The sequence below is a fragment of the Leuresthes tenuis genome, unplaced genomic scaffold, assembly GCF_036924035.1.
Source record: "Leuresthes tenuis unplaced genomic scaffold, fLeuTen1.0.hap1 SCAF_11, whole genome shotgun sequence".
NCBI classification, from domain to species: domain Eukaryota; kingdom Metazoa; phylum Chordata; class Actinopteri; order Atheriniformes; family Atherinopsidae; genus Leuresthes; species Leuresthes tenuis.
Genome location: NW_027325365.1, coordinates 6,926,842 through 6,948,081, shown reverse-complemented (window position 1 = coordinate 6,948,081; position 21,240 = coordinate 6,926,842). Strand labels below are relative to the sequence as shown.

Below are 21,240 nucleotides of genomic sequence, written 5' to 3'. Positions count from 1 at the left end.
TTTTCATGTACAGGAGAAAGATTTACAGATGCTAAACTATGATTTAATGATCTGTGTGCATCTGTCAGGTACCTTCTGTTGAACATCAGCATCTGTTCCGTGTTTTGTATATATGGGAAAGTGATTTTGATTTTTCTCTGAGCAGGGATCTGTCCAACAACAGACTGGTCGCGATACCGCCCAATTTATTTTTCTTACTGGAGGATTTGCTCCAGCTGTGAGTTCACTCCATACACACATAGTTAAAACACAAAAATTCTATGATAATGTGACATCTTTTAATGCTGCTAGAGAATGTTTTGAATATGTTGTTGGTTGATTTTGGTAGAAGAATAGATATTGGTGAAAATACAGGGCATCTTAATCTTCAAAAGAACTATCTGTCAAAGAAATGTAAGTGGCTCGCAAGTGCCAAATTTGTCTTTGTAAACTAGTGAAGAGAATTTACCACAAAACAGCCAGGTTGATGAAGGTTCATTTTCAAATTCTGAGTCTAGTCTGGAAAACTCTGCCACCGCCAGTAACAACTGTGTTGGGAAATGCATGAATAAATTTAAAATGTATGAGCAGGATGCAGTAAATGCACTGATTACCATACAGATAACAAACAGTGTGATGGGTGTATAACAAGATTTCATGTACATCCAGCCAGGAAATCTTTAATATGTGCAACAATAGGTGGTATGACAGCATGATGGGAAGGGAGGAAGTAAGAGAAGCAGTCGGGTTACATCTGTTGTCATGGAGATGCGGTACTGACATTGCTTCATGTCTGTCTACATATGATGTATTCTGTAAAGTAAGGTCCTTAGAAGTTATTCATGAGATGTTATTCATGTTAATTCATTTGTGTTTTAAATTGATTGAACATTTTTATTTTCCAGAAATATTTCCTATAATCCCATCATGGAGCTTCAGCTTGACCACTTTGACAAGCTACATAAATTAAAATCCCTGTAAGTATATTGTCTTACATCCCAGAAACTAAATAAGAAATTTGTATTGCAGATGCAAAATAAAAAATGCCCTGTTTAGTCAGAGCTGTTAGAACAGTTATCCAGCCATATTTAATGATGAAGGGCAGGAAACATAAAATAACAGTGTGATGAAAGCTGGGGGGGGGTATGTACTTTCTATGTGGTTTATGTACTTTCTCTTTTGAGACACAAAAAAATGAGCCCCCCAAGATCCAAAATCTGTCAGAGAAAAAAAGAAAATGTAGAAAATTATCCAATTTATCCCTTTGAAAGCCAGTGAGGGAACATTTTATGAAAACAGTTTTCGTGATTTCAAGACTTCTAAAATATCACACATTTAGAAATCTGTGTCTGGCATACAACTACCAGTGTAAGGCGCTTTGGATAAAAGCGTCTGCCAAATGCATGAATATAATCAATGTGTTTTTTGTGTGTGTTTTTTGGTCAGGAGCATTGAGGGGATAGAAATTGATAACATACAACGAAGGATGTTTGAACCTCTTAAATACCTAACGCACATGTAAGTACTTCATTGTCATGCTCTACACAGACCAACATTTTCTCACATACTGCACCTCTAAGGGTGAGCCTTGAGCTACCCTTATTGATATTCAGGCATCTTTTTCTCCTGGGAGATGATTAAGTCAGGTTTAGTGTAATCCATTCTCTCTGTGACTTAAGTAGCTTGAAATGCATCCATGCAGGTATCGGAAGATATGCACCTTGAGAAGATATGTGCCTTTTCAGCCATGGATAAATTTTTTAAAGGGGAACTCCGGTATTTTTAAACCAAGACCTTATTTCTGGCATGAAATATGTTTATCTACTCACCGAGAACAATTTGGCGAAAGTTGGCATCCTTCGGAAGCTATTGAGATAACTCGCGATCGGCGTATATCCATATATCAGAGTGAACAGGGCAGGGACGATGCAGCCTCTAAATAAGGCATTATCTGTCTTTATTTCACCAATAGTTTAAGAAGAATGAATGAACGAACGTGTACTATAGCTCTATTAGCTTATAGGTGCTGTCATGTGGCTACTTGCTGCTATAGGAGAGCTAACGGAGGGAATTCTACACACACCTCTAATGGGACCAAACTGTTCTTGGTGAGTAGATAAACGTATTTCATGCCAGAAATAAGGTCTAGGTTTAAAAATACCAGAGTTCCCCTGTAAGGAGTTCCAATATGAACCCCTCTTTTTGTCATGGCACTGCCTCAGCTGAGTGAAACTAAATGGAATGACCTTTGTTGAGCTTAAAGACCCAAAAAGAACACCAAAAAAATCTTTAATAATGATAAAACCAGCCTCTTTTTACAGGAAGGTTGTGGTTCTGTTATTCTGTATCTCTGAAGTTAAGGTTAGAAATAGTTTTCAATAGAAAATTAGTTTTACTCGAGAATAGCTGTGGTCAGAGTTAGACTGCATAACCAGAACAGCATATTTGGAGAGATTCCTTGCTATGAAATTGGCCATATGTTGGTTAGTCAACAACGAATCCACAAGTTTTACATTTGTGAAAATGTCACAAGAGATATTGGGTGAAAAATCATGAAAACTTCATGTTCTCCTTTAGATATATCCTCTTAAATTTGGTAATAAACTTGCTTTCCAATTCAAGTTGTCACTATGTCAAAATTTTGATTGTGAAGTACTTTGGTTTCAGAAGATTGAGATTGAGAAGATACCCGTATAACTAATTATGACACATCGACTTATCGTACATCGTACTAATCAGCCATGTTAGATGCTAATGCACCAAAATGGTAAACAGCGAGCGCCCAATAAAAGTTTGAACTTTGTCATTCCGAGGAAGATAGCATATTCAGAGCTACAGGGCAGTATGTTGGCAGGATATTTTATGATGAAGTTTTTTAAAAATGTTGTCACATTTATTTATGACAGTGGAAAACAGAAATAAATCTCAATCAATATGCGTGACTGGATTCCATCAAGGATGAGAAATTGAAGGGTTTTTTTTAATTTGGGAGAACTTTCCTTTTTGTTTTGTACTTTTGATGAATGACTGATGTTAAACCTTTGTTGATTTCCCCTTATGGGTGTATTGTAGGAAAGAAAACAAAAAAACCCCCATCAATTTCAATCTAAATAGGTTTTTTGTCAAGTATCACCACCTTTAGGGACGCACAGCCTGACACTGCCATTCGTTCTATGTCTGGTAAATTCACCTATGCTAATGAAAATGGACCTTCAAATATTATATCTCTATAAAACTCTCTTAAACATAACTTTTTTTTATGTCATCTCAGCTACTTTAAAAAGTTCCAGTACTGTGGCTATGCCCCTCACGTGCGCAGCTGCAAGCCCAACACTGATGGCATCTCATCTTTTGAGGACCTGCTGGCCAACATCGTGCTGAGGGTCTTTGTTTGGGTCGTGTCCGCCACGACCTGCTTCGGCAACATCTTTGTCATCTGCATGCGCTCCTACATCCGCTCTGAAAACAAACTTCATGCCATGTGCATCATCTCTCTCTGCTGTAAGTAAAAAAAAAGTGTATCAGCACCGTGTGTGACTATGTGACCTTATTTACTGTGTTTATGATGACATTCAGATAAGTGCTGCTGTCTTTCTTATTAATACAGTGGAATGTTTGATAAGTAAGAATAGTTTAATCAGCAGAAGCACTGATACTAATCTGGTAATAGTTTGATAATCATACTAAAAGTAATGGGACACATTCTCCTGCACACACTGCCATGTGCCATGCTAGTTTTAAGATTATACACTGTATGGGTCACACCACGATATGACGAGGAAGAAAGTTCATTAACGATGGTATTTGAAAAGAATACAAATTTAATTAAAAGAGGCCCAATTTGAGAATGGTGTAGGGAACATTGCATGCATATGGGAATAAGCCTGACAGATAAGAATATACAAAGACAAAGAGCTATGTTGAAACAGTGTCAGGTCCACATCCACCGTGTTATCAGAGGGGATTTAATTTAATTACATTTTTTTACTACTTTTCTCATTTTAGGGCATTTAAGGGCTGATTTTACTCAACACACTGAGCTCCAGAAGTGTTCCTGAAATGTCAGTTGGGATTGTTCTTTGTAACCTGCTACTTTGCTGTGGTTGAGAACAGATGAAATGGAGCTTAAAGGGGCGGACAGAATGAAAATACCCTTGTTACTTTTTTACATCAATAGATTATACTGTTTGTCTTTATACAAGCAAGACATGTCTGAAAGTCGCCTTTAGTCTTGTTATTATAGGGATGGAGCAGATTTTAGTCCATAAACAAAGGATAAACTTTCCATATTTAGTCAGCTTTCTTTATACCTGGATAAAAAATTACCTTTAAAGATTTACTTCGCACTCCAGCTTCCTCCCACAAGTTTTTTTTTTTTACAAAGGTAACACAGTATCCACCTGAGGCCAAAGTCCTAATAATGACGTTCATACCAGTTTGGTCAACCACAGGCAACTTAATGCTTTAAACTTTCAGTCCTTCCATCTGACATGAAAAAAGGAGAAAGCTTTCTTTAATAAATAATATCAACAAATGGGGAATCATATAAGCTTTGTTTTCATATATTTATTAAAGGCATTACTCACAGCAGGGGTTGAGATATAGATTAAATATATTTTTAAAAAGCTAATAATTAAGGGGTGACTAATGAGGCCAGTACTCTGCATGGAATCAGACATATGCATCTTTTTCAGTCTTTCTACTAGATAAGGTCATAATTATTTTTGGAGTGGTAACAATCAGCCTATTCCACTCTGAATAACAATCTCTAACATGCAATGCAAAGGTGAGATTTAAAGCAATATTTCTTGGCTAAACTAGATTAGACGGTAAGCCTTTCTCCACTTAATAGTGTGGGGTGAGGTATGATATGTTTGATCAGTTTATGAAGTTAACCTTTCATCTTTCACACTACAAATGTTTTGTACCTGTTTGACCTGCAATATAAAACAAAGTTTAATGTTACAGTGTGCAGTCTTATTCACTGAACCAGTGCAACGAACCAATGAGAGGCCCCCTGCTGGGTCTCCACACATGAACACATGACATCGATGACTTCCAAGTCCTGGTCAGGACTCACAGCCTGCACCAGCACAAGATGATAGAGCTTGTCGGTGCAGAGTGCATAATATGAACATTATATGAAAAGGGAAACTCGCAAAACCATGTATATTTAAGAAAAACCTTTTTTTTTCAATATTGTTAAAGTTGCTCTTTTGTTTTGTCAGTCCACTTAGTTATTGTGTTATTGTGAAAGTGTTAGAAGAGATTGTGTGTATTATTTGTTTTTGTTTCCCACCATGACCATCCAGCAGAGAAGGCTTGCCCTCATATTGTCAATAGAAAAGCTTGTCACAACTCAATCTGACAATGGTAGAGCAGAGAGAGTGGTTGGTGTATGATATAATCCGTTTGAGACAGCACTGCAGTGAATGTCAGTGTTGTGCATGTGCTACTGTTAGAAGGAGTCTGATTCAAGCCCTGTTTTAGATTAGCCAATCAGAGTGAGCTCTTTCACAGACAGCAGGGAAGACAATTCTACAAGTTGAATCATCTGGAGACGGAAACTGATGGAGTCCAACAATGACACACACACAGAAAATACAGACAATCCAAATGCATCTAACATATTATTGTCAGCTTGGTGTATAAGCCCCCCCTTAAAGGCCTAGCACCTCCAGTCAGGTGTTTTTTGTTATTTTTGCATCACTTTCCATCACATAATCTGTGATTACCACAGATTATGTTCTTTCTCATAAATTTCTAAATAACTTTTTATTGTTTGTTTCTAAATTTAAATCTACAGATACAAAATGTTTCTGCTCAACTTTATATCATCTGTTATGCCTAAATGATCTGACATTGTTACAAAGACTTCTTTGATGTAGAAGGTAAAATGCCTACCTTTCTCTGTATTCAAGTGCCCCCATAAATGCTTCGCAGGGTTTAGTTTAGGTGACTAATGGAGGTAAACCAGAGAGGCAACATGTCCCTGAAGGATTATGTGACACTTCTCCTTGATCAGGGGGAAGTGGATTCAGTGCAGCTATCCAAAAATCCCCAAGTCTTTTATGTATGAACCACCTTGTTTCACTGTTAAGTTTGATATACTACAGGATTAGATGAATTGAAAAAGACAACTTTTAATCCCCAGCTATATACTCTGAATACACTAAAATAACTGTTTGTTTCACCCATATGTTTATGTCTTTTCTCCTTTCTTGAACATAGATTAAGAGACCGCTACTTGTTCTTTAGAGAACATTCCGCAGCCCTTTTTTTAATATATGGATAATTATTTATATATGTAGCCTATATAGATAAAGTGTTAATGTTCGCAGCTTGATTTACTCGTACAAATTAACAAAATCCACAAGTGTCACCTGAATTATGCTTCATTGGAAGGAATACACTTCGAAAAAAATACAGTAATTCTTGACACGGCTCAGTTTGATTGCTTGCCTGGGAACTATGATGTCAAACATCTCCGTGACACACAATTCTCCATCTGTATCTGTATCCATTTGTACACTGCAGTTCAAGCATCCAAAGCATGATCAGATATATAAACATATCCAGATACATATCCAAATATACATGTATAATGACAACAGAGTTTTCATCCAGTGTACAAAGACCTGTACCATCCCTGTCGTCTCAATTTTACAGTTGGAAAGTTTTTGTCTCTGGGCCAGTTCTAGACGAAGTTTGATTGTAATCTCACCTTTAGGAATTCGCACTGTAACTCGCTCTGATGAAAACTGCCTTAAAAAGAAACACTTCACAAATGAATTCTGGGTTATTTGGCGACGACATTCCCGCATTTCTGAAATTTGTTGAAACTATTCATGACAAAGAGGTCAAAATACATCTAAAAAATTGTATGTTTGGTCAAACACCTTAGATATATTTAAAATATTTAAAATTCTCAGAAGGATTTTTAAAACACAACTGTCCATCCTTGCAGGTGCAGATGGTCTGATGGGGGTTTACCTCTTCATGATTGGTGCGTATGACCTGAAGTTTCGAGGAGAGTACAATCGGCATGCTCAGGCCTGGATGGACAGCAGTCAGTGCCAGGTCATCGGTTCTTTGGCCATGCTGTCCACTGAAGTGTCTGTCCTGCTCCTCACTTATCTCACTCTGGAGAAATACATCTGCATTGTGTACCCTTTCCAGTACTTAACTCCAGGCTGGCGACGAACTGTCACCATCCTGCTTGGGATATGGGTGTTCGGCTTTATAGTTGCCTTCCTGCCACTGGTCTGCAAGGGGTTATTTCGCAACTTTTACGGGACAAATGGAGTCTGTTTCCCTTTGCATTCTGAGCAGCCAGAAACAGCTTGGGCTCATGTTTACTCCATTGTCATTTTCCTTGGTGAGAATTTGGTGTTGGGATGGGGGTCCTTGTGTTTTTTGTTCTTTTCTTTTTTGTCTACTTGTTTTTGCTCTCCTGTACTCTCAAAAGCTTACTGTAAATATGCAGCCTTACTATATGTTGAGTGTATTTTCATTTGATTAGATGCAGCTTTGTCAATATTTTTTTTATTTTCATTGCAAATATTAAGGTCCAGAACTAATCAGATATCTTTCCATAGGTCTCAATCTGGTGGCGTTCCTCATTATTGTGTTCTCCTATGCAAGCATGTTTTATAACATCCAGAGGACAGGCACTCAGACCACCATGTACAGCAATCACATCAAAAAAGAGGTTACCATTGCCAAACGGTTCTTCTCTATAGTCATTACTGACTCCCTCTGCTGGATCCCCATCTTCATCCTCAAGATCCTGTCACTGATGCAGGTGGAGATTCCGGGTACAGTAGATCTGCTATAACTATAAAACTTTACTGTAAATCCTCATTGAAAACATCACTTCAGTAGACTTGCAGTGTGGCTCTGTAAAGTTTCTAGCAGCTATAATTCTCTAAAAGATTTTTTCCATACAGGCCTACAACGGCATTACTGTGGTCCTTTACCAAGTGCAAACCAGAAAACTCTTAACTAGTTTTAACTTGATTTCAAGATTTTAATGAAGAACTCTTCAGGCTCTTCATTGCAACATTCCAAATCGAGCTTGTCACAACACTATGAGTGTCACACATTTTCAAGCTTTATGGTCAGGGTTACTAGATTTATAAAATCTTGAAGAAATAATCGTTACAGAGGCTTCCACCGGAGTGTTATACTAACGGACAGTAAGTGTGTTACAAATATTAGTAAAAAACAATATTTGTGGAAATGATTATGAAGTGGCATCTGTCTAGCCTGCAGAACATATTACATATGTCGGGGTGTCTAGATGAACTTTTTTAAGTTTGATTGTTTTTACATAACAAACGTGGACTAGGTGGTACAGAGTTAAAAGAACAGGTCAATAAAGAAAAAGAAAAGATCTGAGCCTACAGTTTCCACACAAAGGTGTGACTCATTAGAAGGTACATTATTGAATTTTTTTTTTTTTTTTTTAAATTTCACATTTATAACAGACCAAATTTTATAAAAAGTGAGTTGAAGTTGATTTTGGACATGCAGATTCTTGGTGACAATGTACATCAGCTACCAAAAAAGGTCTGTGTTTTTCCTACACCTGTGCAGGGCAGTTACTCGAGAAGCGCCTATCTGAACATCGACTCGTGGCAAACCTTCCCATGCTGGTCTTTGTTCACCAAGTTATTCAACCTGTTGGGTGTTTCCACATCTAATTTAAAGTTTAAAGGAGATCATCAGCATTAAAAATCTGAATCATCTTGTATAATGAGTTTGTGGTCACAAAATAAGTATCATTCTTTTAAATCACTTCTGAAAAACCTTTAATTAGCTGACAAACTGTTAGTCATGTGTCTTTTATGCTTTCTTTTATATCTTATGTTTCAAAATGTTACATTAGTTTTGCTTTAGTTTTATCTTCTTGCAAATATATTTTACTTTGCACTGCCTTATCTAAGTCACACCAAAAAGTTATATGATCCACCTCTGATTGTTACATTTGCTGTTTTGGCAGCTCTTTGGAGCAGAGAGGATGTGACAGCATGACAAAGAAAATTTGTAAAATTACTGTGAAATGTGTTCTCGAGAAACATCCAAATCCCTGGCACAAAGGTGGATTTCAGTTACAATGAAACCAGCAAGTCGCAAATTATAACACAGGGAGGTCTTTAGTTTCAGTTCTCACTGTGCCAGATAAAGACAGCGAAATGATTTATCATCTTACATGCTGGATTCATATTTTAAAGCAATCATTTGTTTATCAGAGGACTGACATAAAAAAAAAACACCTTGTCCGTTTCTCAAAGATGCTGCAAGCTTTCACATAACAGCAGTGTTTGATGCTGCAGGGTGAATACAGGTTAGTTCTGTTACTCGGCTGATGGCTGTGAATCCAAGGTCATTACCAGCAAAGTCAAGCTTTACATAATAAAAGACATCTTTTAAGGATTAAACTTTAGCTTCTCCTCAGACTAATACTTCTTTATTTAAGTGTTTATTTCACATAATTTTATATAATATTTTCCATGCCCTGCTGGGTGTTTCTTTTTTTAACTTTTCACTCATATACAGATCTCTTTTGAGAAAGAGACCCCGTATCTCAGTGGGATTACCTGTATAAATAAAGGTTGATAATAAAATGATATTGATAAAAGTGCATTGATAAAAGTAATAGTAATTTTCCAAATTCTAGCAATCTATAATGGAGTGTACTATCTCTGTCATTTTATTTATTTTTCTCGCTTTTCTTACTGTCTCCACTGGCAGGTACTATCAGCTCCTGGGTCGTAATATTTATTCTCCCCATCAACAGCGCCCTGAACCCCATCCTTTACACACTTACCACGCGGCCTTTCAAAGAGACTATTCTGCAGGTGTGGGCTAACTACAGGCAAAAAAGGCCCCTGCTCAGTGGTCATCCCCCTCATCAACAGTCACTTACTTGGCAGGAAATGTGGCCCCTGCAGGAAAACAGCCAAGGTGTCAGCCCGGGAAATCCTCTGGAAACAACAGACAAATCAGCCAAGCTCACCCCTGTGGAGAATGCCAATGATGGATATTGTGACACTACCACGTGCATAAAACAACAGCAAAAGCAGCATGCAGTGCTATCAGTGTGCTCACAGAAACAAACGGTTCCGCACACTCTCACACTCACCCACACATTCACACCAACGAATGAACTCCTCTAACCATCCAGCTGAAATGTCTGTTTGTAAGTAATTTCAATCAGTTAAATGTTTAATCTACATTCATGTCAGCAATTCATATTCATCATCTAAAAAAATGCAGTGTAGTCCTTTAATGATTCCAGGATTTCTTGTTTGTGGTTAAATAGTAGTATTTATTACAGCTTTTTCTAAATCAAGCTGTTTGTAGGTGTTGCCCAAGTGGCAGCAAAAAGATGAAGTGACCAGTTAAGTATTTCATACAAGGAGAATTGAGCGGTCATATCAAATAAAACAGCCACAGCTCCCATAAAGCATGGCAAAGACTCTTTGAATGTGTTGTTTGTGAATTCATGATTCACAAAACCTTGTTCTCTGTCTGTGGCTCAAAAGATGAAGATTTACAAGAGTAACAAGACAACTGAGGGAAGTTTAATTGAAATATAAGCTTGTATGTGTAAATATCTTCATGTGTCTGAGGTGGTTTCTTTGGGGAATTACTGGCTGAGGAGATGAGGAGCATTTTTAGATAAACTTTACCTGAAATTGATGAGCTGATGGCAGGAGCTGTAAAAACCTAAGCTGTGATTGGTCAAGTGCAATGATAGAGGCTTTCCTTATTATCTACTGGGCTTAAAATTCACATATTCCATTTATTTTATCAGCCGATTTGGTGATGTGTTAAAGTGGTAATTTGTTTTTCTTTCTTGACCTTGGTCAGAAAGAACAAAATCATACATTTACACAGTGGTTAACAATAAACCCCTTGAATTTAAAGCTGCACCATGCAGTTGTTCTGTGCTCAAATTAATATTTTATCTTTGCTAAAGAAAAATAAATGATGATACAATGATTTGATTTTTATGAAGACTGATTCAAGTAATCCGCATTGATAACATTTTCTAACTAAAAAGGTTACTTAAAAGAAAAATCCCCAGCACTTTGGATATTAAATACACAAACAGATGTTCCTCAAATGTTTACATTTTTCATGCTCTGTTAGAAGGTTATTAAAGCTTCAAAGGAACTATATTCCTATGCATATTTTTTTGTCTTATTAGCCACGAATTACACCCCTCAAGAATGAAAATATATTTTTTCTAATGATCACAGTCAGTCAATCAAGATTTCTGATGGAGATAATTTCTCTTTATGCAAAGCTCCATCAAAACAACAACAAGGACATTGAGCCAAACCAGTTCACTCATGCGTTACTGGAATATAACAAGCCTTTTAAAAAAAGGGAGTGAAAATATCAAATTAGATTTTGTAATCCTCCTTGAAGGTTAAGGTTGTTTAAGAAGATAAGTAGCCCTCGGGACTGCAAATGTCAGACTCGAAAAGGTTGGAGTGAACTGAAGGTGTTAACTCATGTTGGTTTTGGTCTTCTCTTGGGATTATTGAACAATTGAAGTAGTATAGCCCTATCTTTGAACTCCATCCGGACTCTCTACCCTTTAACTTACACTAAATTGGATCTAGCATGGTAAAGATGAAGAACATGTTCTCAGTTATCTCCACTCTTTGCCACTGCTACTCTGGATATTTGTCTTTATTTTTATTTCTTCTCCATCTCCCTCATTCAAGATACATTGTAAGGGAGGATCTACCCAGTGTCACACATTTAGTTTCTTTCTCCTGCCAGATGTGGGGAGTTCCTCACTGCACCGTGTCTGCATGTCATCATCCTTCTGGTATTATCAACACAAAACAAGACAGCCACTGTACAACATCAATGATAGTAAAACAAACTTAAACCATCAACACAAGAAGCTAATTTTAATCAGCCTCTAACCCAGCTCATAACCACTTTTAAGCCAATGCTAAACTGAGCCTTGGAACCAGTTAAATTTGCTCATATACAATTCCTACAAACAAAAAATATTAAAATGGCATCTTGAAGGGAGAGTTAATTTCTACAGCCTGGTGAGAATTATTAATGCAGTTTTCACAACTAAATGAGTGACAAAGTGTTTGTTAAAAAAGGCTTAAAGCTTCACAGAGGTATTTCTGTTCACTGTCGCTGTTTTTCATTTTGATGCAAAGCTGTGATTCAGAAGTAGAATCCAGTCCCTGTTGTAGCCTCTGGTTCTCGTGGAACATCTTTTGTTGACTGCTGCGGCTGCACTCAGGAGTGAGATGACTCAGTGCGTAGGCATTGTATGTGTCGCACAATAATTATCCTCTTCAGATGTTTTCTTCTCCTGCAATTTATTATTTAATTCTAGGGTGAATTCAATATGTGCAAACAAAGAAAAATATCAAAGTAGGCAGATTAATTATAATGTGTCTAAATTTCCATATTTTCACGAATGCTTTCTCTCGTGTTTTGACATACTGTAGCTTTTTAGCTTTAACTCAGTTGAAATGTCTCCCGGACTAGCGATCAAATTTTTTCCTTTTTTTTTTTTTTGCTTTCTCACTCTTTCTCACACAACGCAAGTTATTTTTTTTAACTCTGAAAAATCTGAGAGATATTGCATTACACAGAGTGACTAACAGTGACTCTCAATAACGGCTTTACTTTTATTTATCTCACAACTCAATTGAGAATTGTGTTTTTATGTTTTTCTTTTTTTCCCCTTCATTTATAAATTAGATTATGATTAAACTAACATTCTTGCTCATCAGTTCATTTTAATAAGTCACTACATCCAATATCCAAATATATGTATGGTAATGTTGTAATTAAATCATAAAGCATAAAGTCACTTGTGCATAACACACTTCCTGAAAGTTGGTCGTGTGTATAAAAGCAACGTTTGGTACATTTATATTCCGTAAACAATTATTGCAATTATTTCTAGACTTTGAAATGAATCGAATTAAAACTGTCCTACGGGAAGTCAATTACTTAAATAATGACAGGGAGCAGTTACGGAGTTAGTATTATTAAAGTATTATAATGAGGTCCAATTACAGTATATATAGCTTCTCAGTGTCTGGTTTGAATGGGAATTCAAATGGATTGAAGTGATTATTTATGCCAACTGTTTTATGAAGAGAGTTTTCCTGGAGGCAGTGAAGAGGATTTGTCACAGATAATGTGTGATGCATATAAATGTCTTTGTTTTGAGGCGTCAGATCCAATTAATCCAAGTGTGTACAGTACTATCTGCCAAGGCTTTATGCTCATGAGGTTTATTCAGGCAGAAATGGAGTTGATGTTGGTCCAAAAGTGAGTTTGATGCCCTCCAAATCTGAGGTGATAATCCATACGCTTTCATATACTTTCATTTTGTTGCCATTACTTCCAACTACATGGCTTTATTTATGTGAACATTCCTTTTTAACAAAGGTTTCCCTGCTTCCAGTAGCAGACTTTATCAAAGACAGCCACCCTGGCTACACAGGCGTTAAAGGTTACATGCGAAGGAATTATGGAACTGGGGCTTTAATGCAAACCTCCTGAAACCAGGCCCAGACCAAACCAGGCACATTTTCACAACATGTAATCAGTAAAGTCTTGATGGTGTTCTTCAATGGGAACACCACTTTAGTCCAACATGAATAACTGGTTGGATTATCTCAACATCATCAATGATGTCCTGAAGATGAAGAGTGCTGATGTGATGTGATGTTGGTGGTCCTTTTTTACTTTTATTGTGGAGCCATCAACATGTGAGTGTGTGTGTCTGTGTTTAAAATATGCTAAATTTATAGCAAGTGGTTCTGACTTGTCTTTTTTTTCTGAATTAATCCAAGGGAGACTATTCAGAAAGGATTGTCCACACCAAATCTCGTTTGTCCAAACTAAATCTGAAGGATGGTGTGTTTATAACAATATTCATTGTATTCATTTGTGTATTTATGATTTGAATCCAAACTAAACTTTAATTGGCTTCACATCTTCACCATTAAATTCAGCTCGATACTGTTAATGAAATCCTCCAGACACAGGTTTAAAAGGCCTCTGCGCGAATGTATTTCAGGTTACAGGCATGTCCAGGTCAACCAGTCACAGCAGCATTGAAATATGTTGTTCAGTAATGTTTCTCTCATTGGTTGTATAAATCCAGAGGCATTTTTATCTCCGTCTGTCAGTTAAGCTTACCCTTTGTCTTTGATAGCAACTTTACCGAGGAATAAATTAAACAACTTCCCCGCAAATGATCCAAGTACTATTAATGCAGCAACTATTAGTTTATTTGCCTCTACAGAGGAATATATGCCTGTCTTCATCTGCAGCTGTTTTCTTTCACATACACAGATAGGCCAGGCAGACCGGCTGAAAGCTGTTCTAACTATAACTGAAAAGCTCCCTTAATGGGATGTATTATGGAAAGGCCATTTGGGATATTATTTATGAAGAAACTCACCTAATAATCTTTAAAACTAATCACTGATTTTTGGTTCTAGTGCTAACAAAATGTAGGGCTTGTGTCTGTTTCTGTTGTAGCTGTTACATGTTAACTGTAAACAAGACTTTTCTTAAGTCAAACTTTTTGTGGCTCTTGACTGTATTACCAATGTTGTGATATCATTGTCACATGATTTCATATTTCCATTTGATATATTTTGTACTGTGTATAACATGAGGTTTTAAAGCTCCAGAAATCAGTCAAGCACTCATTTAGGGTAACAAAAAGAAAAAAACATTTCACGCTCAATTAAATGATTATTAGACTTGTGGCGCATTCTTGTCCAATCAGCAGTTAAACCATTCTACTGAAGAAGCTGAATCAACTTTATTTTATACCTTTTTCAAGAAACAATAAGCAAATCTGAATACATTTCAAGTTATAGGATTTTTCCAGTCTGCTAAAGGTGATATGATGCTAACCATTTTTATCTTACAGTTGTTGCCTCTGCCACCAACAATTACTGTACCACATAAGGAATTAATAATTAACTGTATTGAATGTAGTATATGAGATGACCCTGGTAAGTTGAATATATAATTTCAACAGATATGACGAAGAAGGCAGCAATGTTTAATTGTCTTTTTTTATATATATAGTTTTTTTTTACATCCTATCTAGAAATTGCCCAGCTGGTCTGGGACTTCACATTTAATTTAAGTTTCATCTCAGCAACCCTCACATCACAATACATTTTATATTGTGATCTACGGTAACAAGCATTTATACAAAAGGCAATACTGTACAATTCATTATAATTGTATTCTCCGTTTTGCATACTTTAGTCAGTGAAGTATAGATTTGTGTGTTTTGTTTTTTTAACATTGTAAGTGTCTGAATGTATTATAAACAAAACACAAAGAAGAAATTATCTTACCAATGATTTGTGAACAACTTTTACATTCTGATACTACGAAAAAGACAGAAAGGCAAGCTATTTCCTTGTGATTTAATCATAATAACTACAGGCTTTCCACTGTTATTGATGGAAAAGATTTTATTCAAACATGACATTGTTGAGTTTAGTGTATTGACTGTGTCTACCAATAAATTTATTGGAGAAAGCAGTTTTTGTATTTTTCTTGAATAATTCATTTCTTCTGATGCATTCAGTTTTCAGTTAATTAAAATGGGTAAAACTTCAGTTTTTGTGACTGAAACCAATTGGAATTATTGATTTTTGTTTTATAATTTCATGCTGTTTGAAGCAGTGATTCATATTAAGATCATGTAACTGACACAACCACAATCAATTAGCTTTTTGGAGCATTTCTAAGAAAAAAAAATTGTAGAAAATGCAGAGAGATAGAAACATTTACTGGTGTTTGAAGGATCATTATCCTGAATGGTCCATTTCCAGGTTTAACATTACCTTTGGTCCAGATTGCCTCAGATTGTCTTCAAGCACACATTCTGAATTCATGGTTGAATTGACGGTTGTAAGATGATGCGTCCCTGAGTGACTGAAACAACCCCCTGGCTGGTCCAGGATTAAATGGCTGCAGATCATTTCATTTACAGAGGAAAGGTTAATTTTACACAATTGAAATATCTTTTTAAACTCACACGGGCATCAACAATCTTAAGTCTGAAAGGACTTCTTTAGAACTTATTATATTCCTTAATAACAAATGAGTGTGTGACCCTGTGCATGTGCATGTGCGTGTTGAACAAGTGCCAACCTGGATGGGTTAAAAGCGGAGGAGAAATTTCGTGTATGCATGAAAATAAATCTGATCTTAATTATTGGTACCAAACCCCTGACACTTTGTTTTTGTGGTATTTTGAGGTGTAAACAATGTAATGGTCCAGTTGGTTATTTCAATTACAACAAAATGTCGGTTTCATGCTTTTTTGTTTCAATCAAATTATTGTTTGCTAAATTGTGATTCTAAAAGTAAATTTCCTCCTTGAGCTGTATTTACATTTCAACGTAATTTCACGTCTTTGTGTAATTAGAAAGGGGGATATCTATCTCTCTTTAACTCTGTTACCTGTTGATTACTACTGATCAGTCACTTTTCAGCATGGTAACAAACATGGTAACAAACATGTTATAACTGTAACCTTTTCTACAAGTGCAAAAGCTGCATTCAATCTCTAATTTAAAAGATTGCCTGTTTGTAATGGTCTAGCAAGATTTAGTCAGGTCGAGTGACAGCGTTTCTAAGGTGGGTTGTGTGTAGCTGTGTTGGTGAGGACACGCGTGAAGCCTCAAACTCCCAGGGAGTCAAACCCATTGAAATAGACTTTCATTTATTAACAGGTGCTGTCATAGCGGGAAGTCTTGAAACATACATTGCCTGTCGACTTTGGGTAGAAAAAAAAAAGTAATCACCAAGAAAACAAAGCAAATGTTCTGGGGTCAGACATAGGCTTGGCATCTATTTGTGCTCAAAATGAGGTCAGCTGATAACCTGGACATACTGAATGACCACATTTTTCCATCAATAGGTTTTTTTACACTGATGGTACCAATATATTTCAAGATGACAATGCTGCAATTCATCTGGCTCAAAACGTGAAAGAGGTATTCGGGTTCAGAGAGGATGACACGTCATTTCACTGACTGATTACTCACCACAGAGTTCAGACCTTAAACTCATTCAGGGCCTCATCGAAAAGTGCTTTTTTTGCTTAGAAATGACCCTAACTGAGAGAAATGATGGGGAAGTATGTGAGTAGCAGCCATGGTCAGAGCTGTTTGTGTTCTCTAAAATATATTTTTAAAAGGTTCCTTGACAATGCTCCCTTTATAATCTTCACTGGCACAGGACACAATGAACATTCCATCCATCTCACTCCAAAAAAAATGTTGCAGCTGCAACTTTTAAACCAACGCTCCATTATGTTTGTCATTACTGGGATTTTTGTGACTAAGTATGCTGACAGGAGTGTATCAATAAGTAATTTTTTTAAGTATTTGACCATACCCAATCCTTGGGATGTTTTAGAGAGGAATTTACACACATGCAACAGCTTGACAAAAAAATAACGCTTCTTTGGATGGAAATAAATGCTAAAGTTTTGCATAAGCTTTCCTAAGTATCAGTTTAAATGCATGACGCAAACAAAGAAAAATGTTGCCCAACAACATGTTAGAGTAATTTGATTGATTGATTGATTGATTGGTTGATTGATTGATTGATTGATTGGCCATGCTGTGTAAATCCATATCATAAAGACACACAACAGACATGAAGACGGATTTGATGCTGTACAAAGAATATCTATACTGAGGGAATATGACTTAAGCATTGCAGGTGTGGTAATTAGAAACTATAGGGCCAGGTAAATGTGTGGAGAGAATAAAGCAAGACTGAGGAAATTAAGCAAGAATACAGGATGTGATATAAAATCAAATGAAACAAAAAACATGATGAACCCACTGTCAGAGCAAAGCAAATTCAGAGATTTAAAACATATTAGATTCCCATAAGGAATTAATTCTGTGAGGCTCCAACTCAGCGCTCTGGAGGTTTCAAGAGTAACAAGGTCAGTGGACGCTCAGTGGAGAGTTTGTGGAGCTGGCCTGATAGAAATCTCAGGATTCCCACCAACATATGCTAACTTGCAAACTTTAACCAGTGATAGCTGGGATTAACAGATACAACATATATACAGAGATTTTATGTCAAATGTTGAAAAAGTTTACTATTTTATTTAAAATGTTTGCTGAATTTGATGGCAGCAATACATCTAGATAAGTTGGAGAAAGTTTTTATTGGAACAGAGTATGGAACTAATATTATATTATTATATAGTCTATACTAGTCTATGACTTATTATATATCATATTATTGGAACTAAGTATGTGTGCTAATACTGAGCTGTTGTGCCCCCAAACAATCTCATGTTCAGTCTCAAGAAGCATCAATATTTAGAAATAAATAATTATAGATATTAAAGAGAAAGTCATTTTGCTTTAATCCTCTATGCCAAAGCAACAAAACAAGTGAAACTTGTATTTCAGGTCTGACCATGTTAATGTGCACATTTAAGCACATTTATGTTGAATTCAGATATAAATCTGTAAAGTTTATGAAAAACATGTAATATTGCATTTTTTTAATTATTTTTTTATAGTGTACATAAGGTAGACTGTTGAAATGCATTCATTCCAGGTTAGGGCTTTATCTGTGTTGTATAGGTCAATTCTAAGAATGTGTAGCATTGATTCACTGTTCAGAACACAAAAGTTTCACAATAAAGGTTCAAAAAGTGAACCATTATGAAATTCTAATTGATGATTGCTTTTTGATATTATAACATGCCCATATTATGGTCTGTAGGTTTTGTTTTGTTCATTGTTCCTTTTTTAATGTAGCTTTTTGTTTTCCATGTCTGCTATTCCAGTTTATTTTTGTCATCGTTTTTTTCTTTGCATCTTTGTTACCCTGCTTTTTTCTTGATCTTGCATCTTTTTTCTCGCTTCTATATCACTTGCAGTTGGTTCGTATTAGGTTTAAAAACTGCATGATTAGGTTAATAGATTAATAGAAACAACAGGCAAAGTAAGATGTCACAATTTTAAAGCCTTTATTGTGATACTAATCCATTTTTGCACAGTGGACAAACGTATCCAGGGGTGAGATGAAGCTGTTAAAGCAGATCTACTTCATATTACCAGGCAGGTAGGCACTTTTTGTATATGCACATCACATTGAATAAGATGAATCACAATTAGAATAACAATGAAAAGGGTTATAACATGCAGAGACTACAAAGTTAATTAAAAAAATGCATGACTTGTGCTCTCAGATATCATCATAAATGAAACTTTCTCAGAAGCAAACCTGTTCATGAGTTAAAATCATTAGTTAACTTGATGGTGCCCACGTCAAAAAATGGCGACAGCTGATAAGTTGAAGACTGCAACAGACGGATTGAACATTAAGATCGACAAGAGAAATAAAAAAGAGGAAAGAATAAAAAAAACGGTCTCGTCACACAAGAGGAGCGGAAAGTCAGACCCCTGTTGGTGAATTTTTAAAACGTAGGAACATACGATCTATAGTTATGACTAGTCTATGACTTATTTATAAATGTCACAGCTCTTACTTTGTCTTCAGGTTTTACTGTTGCACCTGAAAATAGAAATTATAACAAAGCTGAATGACAACCCAGTTTGCACATGTTATATATTGATTATTGAAGAAATGTGTGCAATGATATATGCTAGTATAAATGGAAATAGTGTGTGAAGGCTAAAACAGAGTTAGTGCAGTTCTAATAAGATTGATAGTCTGTATTCAGTACCACCTTTATTCTTTAACACAGCTTGAACCCTCTTCGACAAGGTTTCTTGTTGTTTCTTGAAGTTTCCCCCTGCAGTAATTCTCCTGACTTCTTGAAGGACATTCAAAATCTTTTGTTTGGATGTTGGTTGCCTCTTGTTTTGTTCTCACTTTCAAGAAGATCCCACATCGCTTACATAAGGATGAGGTGAAGGCTCTGGGGAATCAAGTCCATGACTGATGTGTTTTTCTACTCCACCGTGTGTTTTTCTTTTCCTCTATTGGCAGTGTGTTTGCAATCATTGACATGCTAAACTGCTAAAATGAAGCCATTGCCAGATAGTATTGCGTGGTGGATCAAAATCTGACAGAACCTCTCATTCATTAATTTTACAACTACCCCTCTGGAGAGCTCTGTCTGGATTTGGGCTCTCTTCTTTGCACAACTCTTTGGAAGCCTACAGTATGTTTTTCATCTTGAGGGACCACAACAAAACTCATATTTGCCACATTTAACATGCACAAAAACATTTGGAAGGAGAAGGAGTAAGATTACCAGTGGTATTGATCCCTGGGCTGTCATGCTACATACCTGAGTTGTAACCCCTTCAATACAAGCAATTATTTTGGCCCTTTAGTTAATTAATCTTTAGTAGGACCATTTGCATCCCTCAGGTCCTGTGTCAGGTCTTTACTGGATCTTTTCCTGTTTCTAAAGGACATCACTTTTCACTTGTCCCATTTCCTCTCTATTTGTAACAGCACACTGCAAACCATGCTGAAATATGCCAAGTTTTTGTCTAAAAGCTCTTTGAGAATAACCTTATCTAGGGGTAATATTTGACTCAGACCTGAACTTTAACAGCTACATTAAATCAGTATCATCAGTAGCTTTCTACCATCTAAAACACATTGCCAGAATAAAAGGAATAGTGTCTAAACCAGACTTAGAAAGTCTAATCCATGCATTTGTCTCCAGTAGGTTAGACTACTGTAACGGCCTGCTCACTGGGCTCTAAACGGGCTGCAAGACAGCTGCAGTACATCCAGAACGCTGCTGCTCGAGTCCTGACTAGAAACAGGAAATACGACCATATTAGTCCAGTGCTCAGGTCTTTGCACTAGCTTCCTGTCGCTCAGAGAATAGACTTTAAAACAGTTCTGCTCGTGTACAAGTCTCTTCATGGTCTAGCGCCAAAGTACATCTCTGACATGTTAGAGTCATATGAACCAACTCGGACTCTGAGAACCTCAGGGAAGGGTCTCCTGCTGGTGCCCAGAGTCAGAACTAAACAAGGTGAGGATGCATTTCAGGTTTATGCTCCTAAAATCTGGAACAGTCTTCCAGAAGATGTGAGACAGGCTTCAACTCCAACAATCCAGGTTGAAAACAGTTCTATTTAGCTGTGCATATGACAACTGAAAGTGTTTTATCTGCACTTTTTTAATAAATCAATTAATGATTATTTTTTAGATTTATGGAATGATGTTATTTGCCTTCTTCTG

The 21,240-nt window shown here is 36.4% G+C and overlaps 1 protein-coding gene across 1 annotated transcript in view; it reads left to right on the top strand.

Annotated features, from left to right (window-relative positions):
- rxfp1 (relaxin family peptide receptor 1) overlaps positions 1-11,345 on the top strand; it is an 84,219-nt gene extending 72,874 nt beyond the window's left edge. Inside the window, exons 12-18 of the mRNA XM_072395235.1 lie at positions 146-217; positions 885-956; positions 1,426-1,497; positions 3,251-3,480; positions 6,947-7,357; positions 7,578-7,796; positions 9,736-11,345. Of these exons, the coding sequence (XP_072251336.1) occupies positions 146-217; positions 885-956; positions 1,426-1,497; positions 3,251-3,480; positions 6,947-7,357; positions 7,578-7,796; positions 9,736-10,160 (1,501 nt within the window). The 3' untranslated portion in view covers positions 10,161-11,345. The remainder of the gene's footprint in view (positions 1-145; positions 218-884; positions 957-1,425; positions 1,498-3,250; positions 3,481-6,946; positions 7,358-7,577; positions 7,797-9,735) is intronic.
- The last annotated feature ends 9,895 nt before the right edge of the window (positions 11,346-21,240 follow it).